The sequence below is a fragment of the Pogona vitticeps genome, chromosome 1, assembly GCF_051106095.1.
Source record: "Pogona vitticeps strain Pit_001003342236 chromosome 1, PviZW2.1, whole genome shotgun sequence".
Lineage (NCBI taxonomy): Eukaryota > Metazoa > Chordata > Lepidosauria > Squamata > Agamidae > Pogona > Pogona vitticeps.
Genome location: NC_135783.1, coordinates 322,118,444 through 322,136,354, shown reverse-complemented (window position 1 = coordinate 322,136,354; position 17,911 = coordinate 322,118,444). Strand labels below are relative to the sequence as shown.

At 43.0% G+C, this 17,911-nt stretch overlaps 1 protein-coding gene across 1 annotated transcript in view; it reads right to left on the bottom strand.

Annotated features, from left to right (window-relative positions):
* ADCK1 (aarF domain containing kinase 1) overlaps positions 1 to 17,260 on the bottom strand; it is a 195,694-nt gene extending 178,434 nt beyond the window's left edge. Inside the window, exons 1-3 of the mRNA XM_072986491.2 lie at positions 17,095 to 17,260; positions 3,082 to 3,230; positions 1,414 to 1,497 (exon numbers count right to left, since the gene is read on the bottom strand). Of these exons, the coding sequence (XP_072842592.2) occupies positions 1,414 to 1,497; positions 3,082 to 3,219 (222 nt within the window). The 5' untranslated portion in view covers positions 3,220 to 3,230; positions 17,095 to 17,260. The remainder of the gene's footprint in view (positions 1 to 1,413; positions 1,498 to 3,081; positions 3,231 to 17,094) is intronic.
* Between the last annotated feature and the right edge of the window lie 651 nt (positions 17,261 to 17,911).

The window sequence follows — 17,911 nt, the reverse complement described above, 5'->3', positions numbered from 1 at the left end:
ATTCTCAGAAGTAGATATTTAGCATACATCAGGTTTTAAAAATATAAGTAGCCAAATTCGTAGTGGGGCTGATAATAACCAGGATTCCAGAAGGCAGGGATAGAAAATTAATAGTTCTTCCTCTACGATAGTCTTGACAAAAATGGCACCCAATAAGCTGTTACTTACATTGGAGGGAAAAGTTCAATTGTTAATATTCTATCATGTGTCAACATCAGAAGCTGATTACTTGCTAGCAGGGATGTTGGCAGGTCTTGGAACCGAAGTCCCAGTCCCACATTTTGGGGCCTGAGTCCCAAGCCTTGAGTTCAAGTCTCAAGTCACTTGTCCCAGCCGCCTGAGTTTTAATATTTGGGACTGGGACCAAAAGACTCGGGCCTCCCACTGCCACCGCCACCATCTTCATAGGCAGCAGGCTTGGCTTCCATTCCCAAAGCCAGACTGCCACCTCTGCCCATGCATGCGCCAGCCATCTGATAGGCCAGCACATGCCCAGAGACAGTGGGCCGGCTCTGGGGGTGGGTTCATAGGGAGTCAATGATGTGACTCAGACAAATGGGTCTGAGTTGCGACTCCCCGCTAAAAACCACGAATCAAGTGCAAGTCAAGTCACCAGTATGACAGTACGTCACACTTGAATGCGAGTCACAAGGCACAAGTCCCCATGCCTGCTTGCTAAGATCGTAGAAGTGGAAGAGAGATTTAAGTACTCATTCTCCATTGATTTGAACCTTGGCTAATTACAACTTGCATAATTACAACTCACACATAGACACAACAGTGGCTATTTGCATTTTTTAAAACATGCTTATTATGTGCAAAGATACATCCAAGAATATCCTCTAAAACCAGTCCACTCTGTAAGCTGTCCTCCAGTTTTTACCTACCCTCACTGGTATGACCACTAGCTGCCCCAAACTTTTGGTTATTCCTCTGGCTACTTCCTGACTAGCCAAGGATGGTAATTATTCAGCCTTGAAACTGATCCATGTCAAGGCTAGAATCTGGCCTTAAACCAGGAACAAGGAACATAAGACCCAATAACTGCAGTTTTTCCAAACGCTGCTCAAATCTAATTATTTCATCTACAGCAAACCTGGGCAAAGTGTGGCCCGAGGGCCACATACGGCCTGCGAGCCACTCCTGTCCAGAGCGCCGGACATCAAAACCATTTATATCTTTTTGTCTCAAGTTGATCAGTTGCTTATCTTTAACATACCACAAAAAACTCTTTAGCATTTGTGAAGATTAACAAGTTTAAAATAAAAACAATCATAACATCACTGTTTCATTTTATTTTTAAGTAAAGTTGGTTTGGGCCCCCCACATAGTTCAGATTTTTCATGTGGCCCCCCTATAGAACTTAATTGTCCACCCCCTGACCTACAGTATACTCTATTGTTGCCCCTTTACCTGTGACTTCACGTAATCATACTCTTCTGTCCCACGTGGAATGCTCCGAAGAGAACTGAGGTAATCAAAGGTAATGAGTGCTGTCTACAAAGGAAGCCAGAGACAAAATTGTAAACAACACAATATCTTTCCTAGTTGTTCTTGCTTAAAAAAAAAGATTTCACAGCATTTGACCCTCAACCTGGAAGTACAGATGTCTTCTGAACCTCTTGTGCTCTGTTGTGCTTCTGGCCATCTAGTAGTTCATTCTCTTTCCAGCAAACTATCAGAGCACCCAAAACCACATACTCACCTTTCTACCAAACACCTTGGGAGTGTGATTTTGTTCAGTACCAGTTACAAACTCAGATTTAGCTCTAAAAATCCAGGCAATGAAGCTTATATTTTTGTTCAGGAATGTGAAACCAAATCTTCCCAAGTAAAGAGCCAGATACTGTAATATAGCATTTCAGAAACGTAGATATCTTTTTTACTTTCTCAGTTCCCTATTTCAAATGAGTACAATTTCAACCATGAAAATAAACCAGGGGATTTACCAAATGTCTCAGAAGAATTCTTTTTCAAAGCGAGGAAGAAATTTCAGAAATAACAAGGGCCTGTTCCAGCCTTTCTGATGTCTACAGAGAGAGTCATGTGAGCCTGAGGTCTTCAGGGAAAGCAACCTAAATGTGACTTTACCTACGTCTTTGGCTTCTCTCTTACTCACCTCATAACTGCATCATAATCCACTATAGTGACATGCCCAGTGACTGCATGTCAATGCCTCAATATAGACATGGCTTGGATACCAAGACAACGCAAGCACACATATATAGTGTATAATAAAGCACAGATCCAAATGGTACTGGGAGCAAAATTTACAGTATCTTCTAGCCTTGTTTCCCCTTACTAGATAACTTCACTGTTTTGTTCCTGTAGGTTTGCAGTCCTCTAATTGTGCCTGTTACATGCTGACACGTAGCTTCTCCTCTATGGTTTTTTTTTTCAAGGTATGTGAGATATTCACCATATACCACTGGAGTGGTTTACCACTACCATCCTCGGTGAATTTCTAAGCAGAGATTTGAACCCAAGTCTCCTGAGTTCTAATTTATACCCTTGTTGCTACATCACACCAGCTCTCAAAGGGATAATTGTTATCTTATTTCCTGACACAGATTCAGTGCCTTAATCAGCTTTCTAATGAGAATGCAAAAGGTTTCCCTTTTCTGCTACGAAAATAATAAAATGGAAAATGTTACCTCTTGACAATGATTTCACCTATTTTCATTAAATACTGAAAAAGAAGAGATCTGAAACATAGATTTCTAATGACAAAGATCCACATAAACTGGACAGTCTTAAATCAGAGCTACTGCATGTTCACAAAAAGAGCCAGTATGGTGTAATCAATACAGTGATAGGCTAGGACTCAGGAGACCTGTGTTCGAATCCCCACGCACCTGTGGAAACTCATTGGGGGATGGCAATTATAAAACCACTCCTTAAATATGTTGCATACCTTGAAATTTCTGTTAAGGTTGCTGTAAGTCAGATGCAACTTAACAACACATAACATGCATGCATGTTAATGAAAGGGCCTTCCATAACCTCACTTTATTAAAAAAAGTAAATGTATCTTAACCCTAACTGGAAAGCCACCCAATGCCTTCTTTGGTATAAACTTACTGTGGCAACCGCTCTGCTGACCCGTATAACTCCAAAGTCGTTGGGATCCAGGAGCTTGTTGTTGTACAGGTAGAACCCAGCAGTGGCAGCAGCTGCTGCTGTGCCAAATGATGCAAGTTTTAAAGCCCTTCTGGCCATGGCAGCCAACACTGCAGAGGAATAAAGCGGGAGTCATTACCTGATAAGCATGCTTAGATGGGGGCATGATTCTGAAACAAGTTGGTAGAACATTCCACATGACGGGATATTTTTTAAAAAACAATCAAAATGGGCATAGCTCATTTGGAGCACAAGAATGAACAATTCTCTTTCCCAAACAACCGGAATGAATAAGATTGTGACACCAGAGCTAGGAAATTTTAACTTTTTTGGACTGTAGCATCCAGAACAATCAGAAAAGTTACTTTCTCAAGCTCTGTATGGCACATTATTTCATACAGCATGGGGCACAGAAAAGGGATGGAGTATCTTCTGTCAGATGTTTTGGAACTGGCTTTCAACTCCCATCATTCTGAGCCAGCATGGTCCATGCTAAGGGAATGTGGGAACTGTAGTCCAAACATAAACAAGGCCAAAGGTTCCTCACTGCCGGCATAGACTCAGATCAACTCACCTTTCCTGTGCTGCACTACTGCTTCTCCATGGCTGAGTAGATTAAAAAGGAGAAATTACTTGGGGATGGAAGGAGATGCCATAATAATATGTTGTTATGTTCACTACACTGATGCTTTCTTGTGTGAAATTAGACATTAACTCTCCAGAAACTTGTTACCAAACCTTAATTTTCTGAAATAACAGGCATGAAAGGATAAAACAGAGGACTACAAGGGAGAATGGCAGGAAAGTCAGGGAACTATATCTGCTTTCCTGTAAATACCCATAAACCATTTAATTTTCATCTGGCTTTGAAGCCCAGTTCAAGGATGGAACATGCCCCAACCACACTGTATTTGAGCATTATAAGAGCATTTGAGCATTATGAGATACAGTAGTTTGAATTATGACGCCTGGTTCAAATCTGTAATATGGCAGAAGATCTGCCAGCCAAAGGGTCCAGTTGAAATCCCCACATCACCAGTTAGAAGGATCTCAGAGAGCAGAGGTAGAAAATAACCTCTGCTTAGGACCTTGGAGAGCCATTTCAGAGTAGAGCAGGTGGCACTAGGCTAGATGGACAACGCTCTGGTTTGGGGTGTGGCTACATCTGCACCACAAAGAGAGGACACAAAAGGACAGATTTCCATAAATCTACACATGCCAATTTACATGCATAGATAAAAATACAGAAATATTTACTACAAAGTAAATAAAAACAGATCTTGCTGTCAAAATAATCTAGTGACAAGGTAAACAGTGTCCCTGCCTGCTCAGTTTGCAGTCCAGGTGCTAAGTGGGGCGGATAATTTTTAAGGCCCCAGGTCTCCTCTTGTGTCACTTTTTTCTTTAAGCCAAACTTGGACTGGACAGGCACAAACAGAGCATACCTTCAAACAGAGAACTGTCCTCTGACACCTTTTAATTAGTTGACTATGTTGTGTATATCTCAGGGGTTTAGTTATCTGGCTGTGGAGCCAGAGATTAGAAATTCAATTCCCCAATGTGCCTGCACGGAGTAGAGCCAGCCTGTGTGGACTTGGACACCCTTCTGGAAGAGAATGGTAAACCACTTCTGAGTACTCTTTCCCTAGAAAACCCCGGAAAAGGTTGCCATAAGTCCAAACTAACTTCATGGCACGTCATCGTCATTATCATGTTATGTAAAATTGGTCACATAGCCACCCGCAGTTCAGTGTAAGACAGGCTTGTCCAATCTGCGGCCCAAGGGCTGCATGCGGCCCAAGTCGGCTCGTAATGCAGCCCAGTGTAATTTTTTTATTTTTAAAGAAATTCCAAAGTTTCAGGGCACGTCACAATGATAGGGGGGGAGAGAGGGAAGGAAGGAAGGAGCGGGAGGGGAGGGGAGAGGGGGGCTGTGTGACTGTATTGCGCCATCCCCGTCAATAGGTGGACCCCCTCCCGGCCCCGTAATGCTGCCGGAGTTGAAGCTGGCAGCCTCTGCTGTCTGAGATCGCAGCTGTTGGTAAGCGCACTTGGAGCGGGGCTGCGGAGGACGGTTAGGGCTGCCCCCCCATGCGGCACAAACCAAATTTATGTGCAGCCCAAACCAAATTTTCATCTTCTAATGTGGCCCAGGGAAGGTGAAAGGTTGGACACCCCTGGTGTAAGACATCTCTATTCATATTTGGGGTGAACAGTACAGTGCTGTAGAACTCCTTTTGCTCCCATGGTGCCACATCTCTTTCAGGGCCAATTGTTGCTCTGGGGTCACATCCATATCAATGAATGCAATACTCTTATTTGCTGCACTGATAGCACAGTCAAGTGGGGCCCGCCAGTGCAGAGTCTTGCAATTCCAGGAGAACCAGGAGGAGTTTGTTAAGTCAAGGGCACTTTATCCTTTGTGTTTACGAACAGTTTGCAGCCAGGATTATCTGGAAGATAGTTCCTCTCATAGAAGTCAGTTCAGAATCTGCAGCCTTCAGCTAAGGCCCTGTTGTGTGTCCCACGATCCAGAGGGTCTAGGCAGGTAAACACATAGGGGTTTCTTGATAGTAGCGCCTTCATTTCGGAACTCCTTCCAAAGGAGGTCAGGCTGGCTAGGTGCCTGCTGAGTTCCCAGTGGGTGTTCAAAACAGTATTCTTGGCCTTTCGTTTTAAAAACTGAACTTTAAAATTGTTTTAATCTGTTTTTTAAGAATTTTTAAAAATACATTTGATTGTACAGTATATCACTTTGGGAGGCCCCACTGCGGATGTTAGGCTGCCCTTTAAGGATCTTCTTTTTCTTTTCTTTTTTTCTTTTTGTAAAACTCCTACTTTACAAAGAAACAACTCTGTGATTATTTACAGCTAAACAGCTGAGGAGCATTGAAAATTAGTCTCTAAAGAAAAATGTCTGACAAACCACTCCTGACATTAAAACAGGAAAAATGGAAGCCAACCCCAGATTTCCTGCTCACAAATCTCTCCCTCACCCCAAAGTCAACGCTGAAGATCGGTGTAAAGGTTACAAAACAAAATATTGAGAGGGAAACAAAATAATTACAATGTATTTGGGAGTCTATTGTATGTAGTATGAGTGAGCCTGATACTGCAGTGCCAATACAGTGATGCCTCGCTAGACGACGATAATCCGTTCCACTGAAATCACTGTTTAGCGAAATCATTGTCTAGCGAAAAGCATTTCCCCATTGGAATGCATTGAAACCGGTTTAATGCGTTCCAATGGGGAAGAATCGTTGTCTAGCAAAGATCGGCCATAGGAAAGCCGCTTTGCGAACTGCCGATCAGCTGTTTAAATCACTGTCTTGCAAAGCTTAGGTCCCGAAAACACCTGTTTTGCAAGTGCGGAGAGAGCTGTCAAAATTGTTGTCTAGTGAAAATTGGTTTGCAAAGCAGGAGCAAACATTGTCCATCGAAATTCCCCCATAGGAATCACTGTTTTGCGAATCACTATAGCGATTGCAAAAAGTCAATATCTAGCGAAAAAACTGTCATGCGGGGGTAACTGTCTAGCGAGGCACCACTGTATAATGCCATGGTAGAGACTGGCTTTGAGGCCTTCAGCACTGTATAAATGAAATAGAGTTGCTTAGGATGATTATAGGATGCTCTCCCATGTAAATTCTGTGTTCAGATTAGAGGATGGATTCTAAACTATGTTATACTTCAATGTGAGCAGCTTGAAGATTTTCCAGTATCAAATAAGTATGTGCTACAAATATGTAAATAATAAATGAATTATATTTCACTTTGATATTATTTTTATTTCTAGCACTTTCCTAACTATTGAGTAACTGACTGGTGTACACAGAAAACTAGTTTGGATGTGTTGTTTCTGAAGTCAAAACATGATGACATCCAGTTTCTGGTAGGAGAAAAAGAGGAAGGGGAGGGGGAAGAAAAAGAATAAGATCATTTGCTGAGGGCTAGATGTTTTAAACCTTCTTTTAAAAGAAGTCTGTCTTATTCTCCCCTCTCTTTCCATGCTTTGACTTTTAATATTCTTTAAGAACTTGTGTCTGAAAAGTTCCATCTGTTCTCGTACTTTATTCTCAACGAAAGCCATATTGCGAAATTTTGTGTCGTCCCTACAATTACAATCTCTACTAATTGCAACACCTAACACGGAATGGCAACTTCAGTGGAGAACCAGAGTGGCAGCTGAGCTTTTAAGCAACACAGACACCTGTTTTTAGTGCTAATTTCTCTTTGTAATAAAACTGGAGTTATTAAAATATAAGGTAAAATGAACCATTAGAATAAATTGCTTTGGAAATTTTCCATAAGGCACTGGTGTACCTCTTAGCATATAGATAAGCTACTTCGATATCCCTAGGGAGAATCTCAAATGCCCCATCAGCTACACAATATGCTTTTAACTCCCTTTACTGTCAATGCCAAAAATCCTACTGAATTTGATGGAGTTTCCTGCCAGTAAAGATTCTCGCGGCATCACAGGGCCAGTATAGTGCCTCTGCATTATGAAAAGCTTTGAGGCCACTGGCTTTTTCACTAGACTCATAGAACAGTTTTCAAGCTTGACAGTCTTCCAGCATGTTTTCTACAGTCTTGCATGCACTATGCTATGTAACACCATCAGCAAAATAATAACACCTCCTGAAAACAGGAACACTGTTATTAGAATTCGACTAGTCCCTATAATTGTAGCAAAGATACTGCAATTAATAGTGATGATTCTGGAACTTATCCACCCCTTTGGTTGTGTAATTGTAGAGGACAGGAATAACCAAGATCCTGCTTGATCAGAAACAAAAATGTCTTATTATATATTTTAAATTGGACATAAGCATAGGTTGGACTTGGTGGCCTTGGACTTGATTGCCCCTTCCAACTTCACTTTTCAATGATTCTATTATTCTATAGCCATGCTGGATCATATCAAACCCCCACCTAGACAAGCCTTTGGTTCCTACAGTGGCTAACCAATTATATCTGAGGAGTTCACTATTATTGTTATTTGTTTTATTTATCGGCTGCCTTTCTCCCAACAAGGGGACCCAAGGCAGCTCACAATCAAGGTTCTCTCTAAGCTGGGTGCGCATGCACACAACTCCACCTCCTTCTGCGCAGCTCTCTTCTTCCTCTGCGCAGCAATCACATTTGGTTCTGTTTGTGTCTAAACCCTGCGCATTAGGCAGGCGGAGGCATGCATGTGCATAGGGCTGAAGTTGTGTGTGAGAGAGGCAGAGCCCTGCCCAGCGAAGCTGAAAATTAGACGGTACATTCCTCACAATATTAAAAGGATGTGAATATATAGTGGTGCCTCGCAAGATGATTTTAATTCGTTCTGCGAAAATCTTCGTCTTGCAAAAAAATCGAATGAAATTTATTCGTCTTGCGAGGCATTGGCCATGAAAAAAAAGTCTTGCGAAGCACAGCCATAGAAAAAAAACATCTTGCGAGGCACCATAGGGGATTGCAAAAACCAATCGTCTTGCGGGTTTTTCATCCCCCGAGGCAATCATCTTGCGAGGCACCACTGTAATAGCTTCCTCCTGAGGCAGTGAGAGGCATATGAAAAAACAAAACAAGCAAACAAAACCATTCAGATACTGGTAACGCATGCTTTCCATATACACCTTTTAACTAATATGGTTCTGCCTTATTTCGGTGACAATCCAGCTATGGTTCTCATTCCAACTAATGCAGGGATGGGGAAACATATGGCCCTTCACATGTTGCTGGATTGCAGTGCCCATTATCCGTCACCATTGACTATTTGGTCAAGGCTGATGAGTTACAGTCCAAAAACATCCAGAGGGCCTCATACTCCCCATCCAGTTTGCACCATATGAAACATATGATCAAGTGGTCAGGCCATACATTCATGCATTCATTGACAGGATTCAATCTATCCTACCACTCAGTTGAGTGTAGCTGTATGATACCTATAACTGAGATCAACATTCTTATTCCCAAAAAATACATGGGCACCATGAAACTCTGACGTGTAGAGACAACAGTTATTATGGGCAGCCATAGAGGCCCAATTTTCCAGGAACCACCAAATCACTTTTGGTGTAAATTCATTTCTGATGGGAAAAATATAAACATTAAATTCCTCCTGTCAGCTGGAGGCCTGTGTTTCTAATCTTCATACTATTAGGGAGCAGCCCGGGCAGGTGGGGCTCATCAGTCTTGGAGGACAGCCCATCTAGGAGAAGGAAAACTCCGATTTCAAACCTCCACTGCCTTGTGGCTAGATCCACTGATGGAAAAGGCTTCAGGAGTTAACCTTAAGGCAAAATCCTGAGCCGGAGTCCTGGAGGCAGTTCATGCTGTTTTTATTATTTTCTCATCAGTGTAGATCCATAATTCATCCACCTGGACTTTCCCCTCAAAAAGTCCATAATTTTATCCTTTTTATATCTCAATTCTAATTTCAGCATTGACCACCAATCTGTAGCTAGACTCAGTTCCTCTAGATCTTGTTTGTCTTTTATATTCTGATCTTTAGTTAATAAATATTTATATGTGAGTAACACTCTCTTCTGATTCAATACTTTCAAAGTGAATGCAGCCGAAGACCTGGAACCAGAAGGGTTAACTGAGGCTGAAGAGAATGCTGAGAGATCAGAAACACCTGAACCACCTCCAGATTCTCCTTCCCCAGCAGACAAGCTTCGGGTCAGGCTTCGGGAAAGACTTAGGACAAAAAGGTCAGAGGATCGCTCAAAGGCAGTCCACAGAAATATCCGTTCAACTATAAAACAGCTCCTAGCCAGCCAGAATTTCTGTGGAAGCAACGAGTCAAAACTCCTGGCTTGCATCCACGCTTCTTGAACCGTGTTCCTGACTCTGGACTCTGACCCTGGACTATGCTGTGTATTGGACTCTGGACTCTGACCTTGCACTGCATTCTGTGAGTTGGTTTATGGACATTGGCTTTGCATTCTTGGTATTCCTGACCCTGGACTGGTTTATCAGACTTTGGCTGTTGTAACCCCCGGGAACGTGACACTCCTTTCTTCTTTTGTTGATTTGAGGCTATAAAAGTCTTACCCAATTTTGGATTTTCTAAGTTTTTTGTCTGTTTCCTTAATGTGAGTCTCTTGAATTGATGTAATTTCTACCTTGGCTTTAAAAAGTTTATTAAAATTTGTCCTTCTTTTCAGGGATGAATTCATCCCTTTGACATTCACTGATAGTGATTTAATTTGTTTAGACATCTACGCGGCTTTTACTACCACTTTTATCTCTCGCTTCTTTGCTTCTGGCTCTTCTCAGTAAAGGGGGAGTTCTTGGTTTTTTGCCTTCTGCTTCTTCTTGTTGCTCTTGTTATTCTTCTTGTTCTTCTTCTGATTCCTCACTGGAGAATTGTAGATCTTCTTCTGTCAGCTTTGGTTTATGTTTCATTTCTTTCATGAAATTCCTAGCCTTTATTTTGCTGTTCAGATTATATTTTCTTGTCTCCCAGTTCAGAAATACTCCTTCAGGTGTTTGCCATGTGAACGGAATTTTTCTATCTATTAATATTTTAGTAAGGAAATAATATTCTTTTTTTCTACATGCTCCAAGGCACCTGTTTCAAAACATTAATCTTAGTCGCTCTGATTGTCAAATCCTTTTCTATGTTGACTTTCAATATTTTCTCTTTCACTGATATTCTTAAGAATTGTATGTGAATCTCCTTTGGTAGCTTATTCCGTCTCATGAAAGCATTCCCCACACGATAAATTCGTTCTATTGATTGTTCCAGCTCTGACTGATATATCCCAGTTTGCATGGCCAATTCTTCTGAAATCAATTTCAATAAATCTTCTTGTGCCTCTTGCTCCATTGTTCCACATTTTGAATTCTAAGAAAATATGAGGCTTTGTCTACCTCCAAGGTTAGAATATGTTGTTGATCCTTATCTTTTTCTTCTTTAATATTTTGTATTTCTTGTTCTGTTTTTGTTAATCTTTGTTCAGCTTTCGCAACTGCCTGTGTGAAGGTGTCAATCTTCTGGTTATTGCTTTCAATTCCAGCTCTAAGATCTGCTCTTAATTCTTATGTATGTATGTATGTATGTATGTATGTATGTATGTATGTATGTATGTATGTATGTATGTATGTATGTATGTATGTATGTATGTATGTATGTATGTATGTATGTATGTATGTATGTATGTATGTATGTATGTATGTATGTATGTATGTATGTATTTATTTATTTATTTATTTATTTATTTATTTATTTATTTATTTATTTATTTATTTATTTACCGTATTTTTTGCACCATAAGATGCACTTTTTCCCCTCCAAAATGTGGGTGGGGAAATCAGGGCGTCTAATGGTGTGAATGCAGCAATTTCGTCGCTGCTGGCCCCGTGGGGGGGAGCGTCGCAAGGGTCCGGGTGAGCCTTCCAGGACCCTTGCGAGGCTCCCCCCCCCACGGGGCCAGCACTGGCGAAATCGCCAGCTTCCAGATGGGGGGAACGTCGCAAGGGTCCTGCAAGCTCACTCAGATCCTTGCAACACTCCTCCCACCCACGCACGGGCCAGCACTGGCAAAATCGGCAGGTTCTGGGAGTGTTTTGAGGCTTCCCAAGCCTCAAAACACTCCCAGAAGCTGGCGATTTTACCCCCCCCTTGGCCCCATGGGGGGGAGTGTGGCAAGGGTCCAAGGGAGCCTCCCATGACCCTTGCCACCCTCCCCCCACCCCCCCACGGGGCCAGCCCTGGCGAAATCGCCAGGTTCTGGGAGTGTTTGGAAGCTTGATAAGCCTCCAAACACTCTCAGAAGCTGGCGATTTTACCCCCCCCGGCTCTGTGGGGGGTGGGGGGAGGGTGGCAAGGGTCCAAGGGAGCCTCCCTTGGACCCTTGCCACCCTCCCCCCACCCCCCCATGGGGCCAGGGGGGATAAAATCGCCAGCTACTGGGAGTGTTTGGAGGCTCCCCAAGCCTCCAAACACTCCCAGAAGCTGGTGATTTTACCCCCCCTGGCCCCATGGGGGGGTGGGGGACCGTGGCAAGGGTCCAAGGGAGCCTCCCAGGACCCTTGCCAGGCTCCCCCCACCCTCCCACGGGGACAGCGGGGGCAAAATCGGGAGCTTCCAGGACCTTTTCTGAGCCTGGAAAGGCTCAGAAAAGGTACTGGAAGCTGCCTATTTTGCCCCCTCTGTCGCCCGGGGGAGGCATGGTGAGTCTCCAAAGGGTCCTGGAACACACCCTAGGACTCTTTTGGAGACTGACCCTGCCTCCCCTGGGGGCCAGAGGGGATGAAATCACCACCTTTGGGGGCTCTTCTGAGGCTTGGGAAACTTCAGAAGAGCCCCAGAAGGTGGCGATTTCACCCCCTCTGGACCCCGAGGGAGGCAGGGGGAGGCTCCAAAGGGTCCTGGAACACACCCTAGGACCCTAGGACCCTAGGGTGTGTTCCATAAGATGGACCTCTCCATAAGGCTCACCAAATTTTAGGAGAAGAAAGCAGATAATTTTTTTCCTGTTTTCTTCTCCTAAAAATTTGGTGCGTCTTATGGAAAGGTGTGTCTTATGGAGCGAAAAATACGGGTATTTATTTATTTATTTATTTGATTTTTACCCCACCCTTCTAGACCATGTCTACTCGTGGCGGCTTACATAGATAAAACAGAACAATATAATATATAAAATTTATAAAATTATAAAATTAAAATTACAATTCTTGCATCTGATCTGAGATTTGTTTGATGATGTTGGTTTGCATATCCTGCATTGCATTTTTAAAAGGATCCTGACTCATAAGTTTAGCCACTCCTGATCCCTGCCCTAGGAATTCATCTTTTTTTTTTTTTTTATCTAGTGGCCATAATTCTTCTTTTATCTGTTTATGATAAGGGAAAGAAACAATTATATTATCTCTGCTTTACACTAAATTTCCCTTCTACCAAACATTTTCCCTTTAAAAATAATTATCGCATCTCATATATATCAACTTAATAAAGCTCCTCAATTTGCTTATATAAGTCTAAAATAAAAAGTTCAATTACTCACTCATCTGAAATTATTCATCAGAGAACAGTAGCACATTCAAAATTAAATACACAATCACTGTTTGTCCCAAGTTACACTAGAGGTCCTCAGCGTGCCAAAGGACCAGACTAAATGCTGCTTTGTCCCATCTTGGCCACCAGAGCACAGCAAAGCATCCAAATATTGAAACCTGTTAGGAAAAAAGAAATCAGTTTCTTCGTGTCTGGGAGCTGGTGATAAACGCCCAAGGGTCTCTCCAGCACCTTTAAAGATATTCCAAATGGGATATAAAAGCATAATGTCTTATAGGGAGAGTCTAAGGGATGAACTACCTCCAGTTCTTTACGCCTGATGAAAACAGTCAAAAACTTTGATGTATTTTCTTTCTCCTGGCAGACTTGGAGATGAGCAGGATTGAAAGTGAAAGTCCTGTTTAAAACTAAGCCTATTTGTTATTGTACTTATTGTTTTGGCTATGTATAATAGTTCAAGTTTCCTTCTTTCTAATTGTACAATTCTAGGTGGCCAGGGAATTTAAGCGCTGTATTTAAAAACAAAATTCCCTCCTGCTCTCAGGCTGGGCAGTGGCTAATGCTGAGAAGCTTTAAGAGTTTGTTGTTGTTTATTCGTTTAGTCATACCCGATTCCTGTCATCCACTAACTCCTGGAGTTGGGTCAAATTCATGTTGGTAGCTTTGATGACACTGTCCAACCATCTCGTCCTCTGTCGTTCCTTTCTCTTGCCTAACATCAGGGTCTTTTCCAGGGAGTCTTCTCTTCTCATGAGATGACCAAAGTATTGGAGCCTCAGCTTCAGGATCTGTCCTTCCAGTGAGCACTCAGGGTTGATTTCATTTAGAATGGATAGGTTTGTTCTCCTTGCAGTCCAGGGGACTCTCAAGAGCACCACAATTCAAAAGCATCTCCTCAGCGTTGTAGGGAAGCTGCTTGCCTATGTTGTGCTGAAGAGACGCCAGGTGCTTGCAGACAGTCTATCCAAAATCACAGTGTGGATTTTGAGCTAATAGATCCACCACTGACATGGTATTTTCCCTCAGACAGTTACAGGAGAAATGTAGGGAATGACAGCCACTCTTTGTGGCCTTCATCGACCTCACAAAGGTTTTTGATTTGGTTAGCAGGGATGGCCTTTTTAAAATAGTTCCCAAGATTGGATGTCCACCTCGACTCCTTAACATAATCAGGTCTTTTCCTAAGGAAATGAAGGGCACTGTAGTTTTTGATGGCTCAACATCAGATGCCTTTGACATCCAAAGTGAAGTGAAATAGGGCTGTGTCCTTGCGCCGACCCTGTTTGGGATCTTTTTTGCTGTCATGCTGAAGCATGCCTTTGGAATTGCAACAGAAGGTATCTATCTCCAGATAGAATCAGATGGAAAGCTCCTTAATCTCTCTAGATTGAGAGCGAAGACCAAAGTCCAACTGAAATGCATGTGGGACTTCCTCTTTGTGGATGACACAGCTGTCGTTGCCCATTCTGCTGAAGAGTTCCAACAACTCATGAATCATTTTAGCAAGGCCTGCCATGATTTTGGATTAACAAACAGCCTGAAGAAAACAAAAGTCATGGGCCAGGGCGTGGACTCACCTCCCTCTGTTACCATCTCCACACAAGAACTGGATGTTGTTCATGACATTGTGTACCTTGGCTCAACAATCTCTGACACTCTCTCTCTAGATGTCGAGCTGGATAAACACATTGGCAAAAGAGCTACCATGTTCTCTAGACTCACAAAGAGAGTATGGCTTAATAAGAAGCTGACAGCGTATATCAAGATCCAGGTCTATAGAGCCTGTGTCTTGAGTATACTCCTGTATCGCAGTGAGTCCTGGACCCTTTGTGCATGGCAGGAGAGGAAGCTGAACACGTTTCATATGCGTTGTCTTCAATGCATTTTTGGTATCACCTGGCAGGACAAAGTTCCAAATAGAGTTGCCCTACAATGAGCTGGAATTTTTATCATGTATACATTACTAAAACAGCCACATCTACATTGGCTCAGGCATGTCGTGATAATAGCTGACGGTCAGATTCCAAAAGATCTCCTGTATGGAGAATTAGTGAAAGGAAATTGCCCCAGAAGGAGACCACAGCTGTGATACAAGGATATCTACAAGCAGATCTGAAGGCCTTAGGAATGGACCTCAACAGATGGGAAACCTTGACATCTGAGCATTCAGCCTGGAGGCAGGCTGTGCTCTCCCAATTTGAATAGACACTTGTCCAGCAGGCCGACGCAAAGAAGCAATCTCAAAACCAGCAAAATCAGGGAGCTGGACAGGTGACAGATTGTATTTGTCTTCAGTGTTGAAGGGATTGTTACTCTCAAATTGGCCCTCTCAGCCACACTAGATGCTGATCCAAGTCCTCTATTCAGAGCATGTTACCATAGTCTCTCAAGACTGAAGGATGCCTAATCTCAATTTCCTCCTGAAGAAAAAAAAAGTATCTTTTTCTGTTAGACTTGCTTTCAAATTAAAAAGGCAACAGTGTTTGGAGTGCTCTGAAGTAGTGGACTGTAATCCATGAAAGTTCATGTTATAAACACACAAATTTTATAGAAGTCTGCTAATAACATCACACCCCAACTGCCTACATCCTGCCTTTACAGGAACATAGCACAACAAACTACATGGGGAAAAGCCCATTTGAATCATTCTGGCTTGAAAAAGTAGAAGCCCCCAAGCAAGAGTGAAAAAACTGCTTTGGGAGCAAAAAAAGCTGGACTAGTTTGAATCAGGCTTTGTGCCATGTGGTCAATAAAAATACTTCAAATTCACCCATTTTTGTAAGTAGAATAAATCCCATGGTATTTAACCATGCATTTGTAGTGTTACTTGGAAGTAAACCTCACTGAAGGGCAGCCAGTCTGGTGCAGTGGCTAGAATATTGGACAAGGACTCAGGAGACCAGGGTTCGATTATCTGGCTCTGCCATGGAAACTTATGGCAGGGTGGAATGGGGAAAACCACTTTGGGTAACTGCAAAGTTCTGACTTCATGGCATTATGTTTTTAAACCTCACTAAACTCAACCTTTTGAGTTTTGTGTTATTCAAGCGTGTTCAGGCAAGTACAGTACTCACTGAGTTCATTTCAGCTTTCCACACAAAACCATTGTGTCTAAGATTATCTTTATGGGTTAATGATACATTCAATAGGTTTTAAATCCATGACACATGAAATCATGTCCAAATAAATATTTAAGGAGGGGAAGATTCCACCCGCTCAGTGCCTTGAGTATTTAATCTAAGCGTGTCAGCATTTCAGGATTGTTCTGGGCAAAGCATAAGTGGCCCCAAAAGAATAGTTTTGCCTGTCACGAACCTGCCTCCAAGGAAAGCACTGCTACCATCTAAAGTAGACAAAATAAAATTATTTCTGTGAACATGAGGAACACGAAAACTAATGTACAAGGGAAATTTCAGGTGCTCTTGTGTGTGGAATTGCGGCAGGGGGTTATCTGAACTTCAAAGAACAATGAATGAACTATCTGTAGGAAAAATGGAGGCGGCGACTCTTGTCACACTGCGGTACTTAAAACGACACAGGGATCAAGGGGATTGGGTTCCTCTGAGGAAGCCAGAGTGGACAGAAGATGCCGATTGGATGCCTGAGGAATCCACACAGAGTGATCTTTAGCGGAGCACACAAATGAGGCGGCCGGAGGGAATTACGTAAAGTGCATCGTACAGTGGAGACGTTATATAAAAAGGAAAGGGCGGAAGAGAGGTCCCTGAATTATTTGTGTCGCTGAAATGAGGAAATGTGTGACAGAGGATTCCAATCCATTCCACGCCGGCTTTTTAGAATTCCCCGTTCCCCCCCCCCGTTCGTTACTCTGCACGTTCCAAATCCCACACGTTCTTTTTTCCCTCTCTGCGCTGCCACGAGTCCGAAGGCCGCCTTCTCCCCTCCCTTCCCTCCGTTTAGCCGCAATGCATAGGGAATAGCGCGCCCTCCACACTTACCGGCTTCCCTGGGCGAAATCAAAAAGTTTTGCCCCCCGTTCTTCTCACGTAGTACAGCCTTTCCCGCAAAGGATGCTGGGGCTTGTAGTTTTTTTCTTGACAACGGGGTGTTAGGATCTGCAGGGGGCACGTGTTCTGAAGAACTACAAGCTGGAGCTGCGGGCAATCTGACAGAAAGGGCAGAGGAGGCTACACTAGTAACGTCATGTACTGTGATGCCGAAACCGTCACTACTAGTATGCCACCTCCGTGTCTTTCGGCTTTTAAGATGTACACGCCTCAACAAATGAGCAGGTCTTGAGACGCTTAACTATGAATAATTATGTTGTGAAAGTGTGTGGAAAGAACAGGATAAACCGCTGCTACATTCGCTCTGTGCCAGACAGGCTAGTAATGCTTCTTCTTCTTTGTTCTGGTCTTCCTTTAGGAAGAAAGTCCCCGAATTATTTGTATATATTGGATGAGAGACGTGTCCCCCTTTTTAAGATTCCCCCGCTTAAAAGAGTCAAGGTATCAGTTGAAAACGACGTGGTAGGAAAGAAACCTTAAACACACACGATAGGGGCCAACTAGATGGCTCTCTGTGAAAATGCCCATGAGCAGGACATGATGAAACAGTAAGCCTGTGCACGTGTTCCCCAGCAGCTGGTGCTCAGAGGCAAGGCTCATCTACAGGGCTCAACTGGAACAGGCTGGAGTGAGCTCCATGGGGTCACTTAAGGTCAGGTAGAGAGGTCTGGTATGCCATTTGATACAATCCTTGCATCCAAATGCATTTTAAGGGACCCTATTTGGCCTGCCTCCCTTAAGAAAAAAA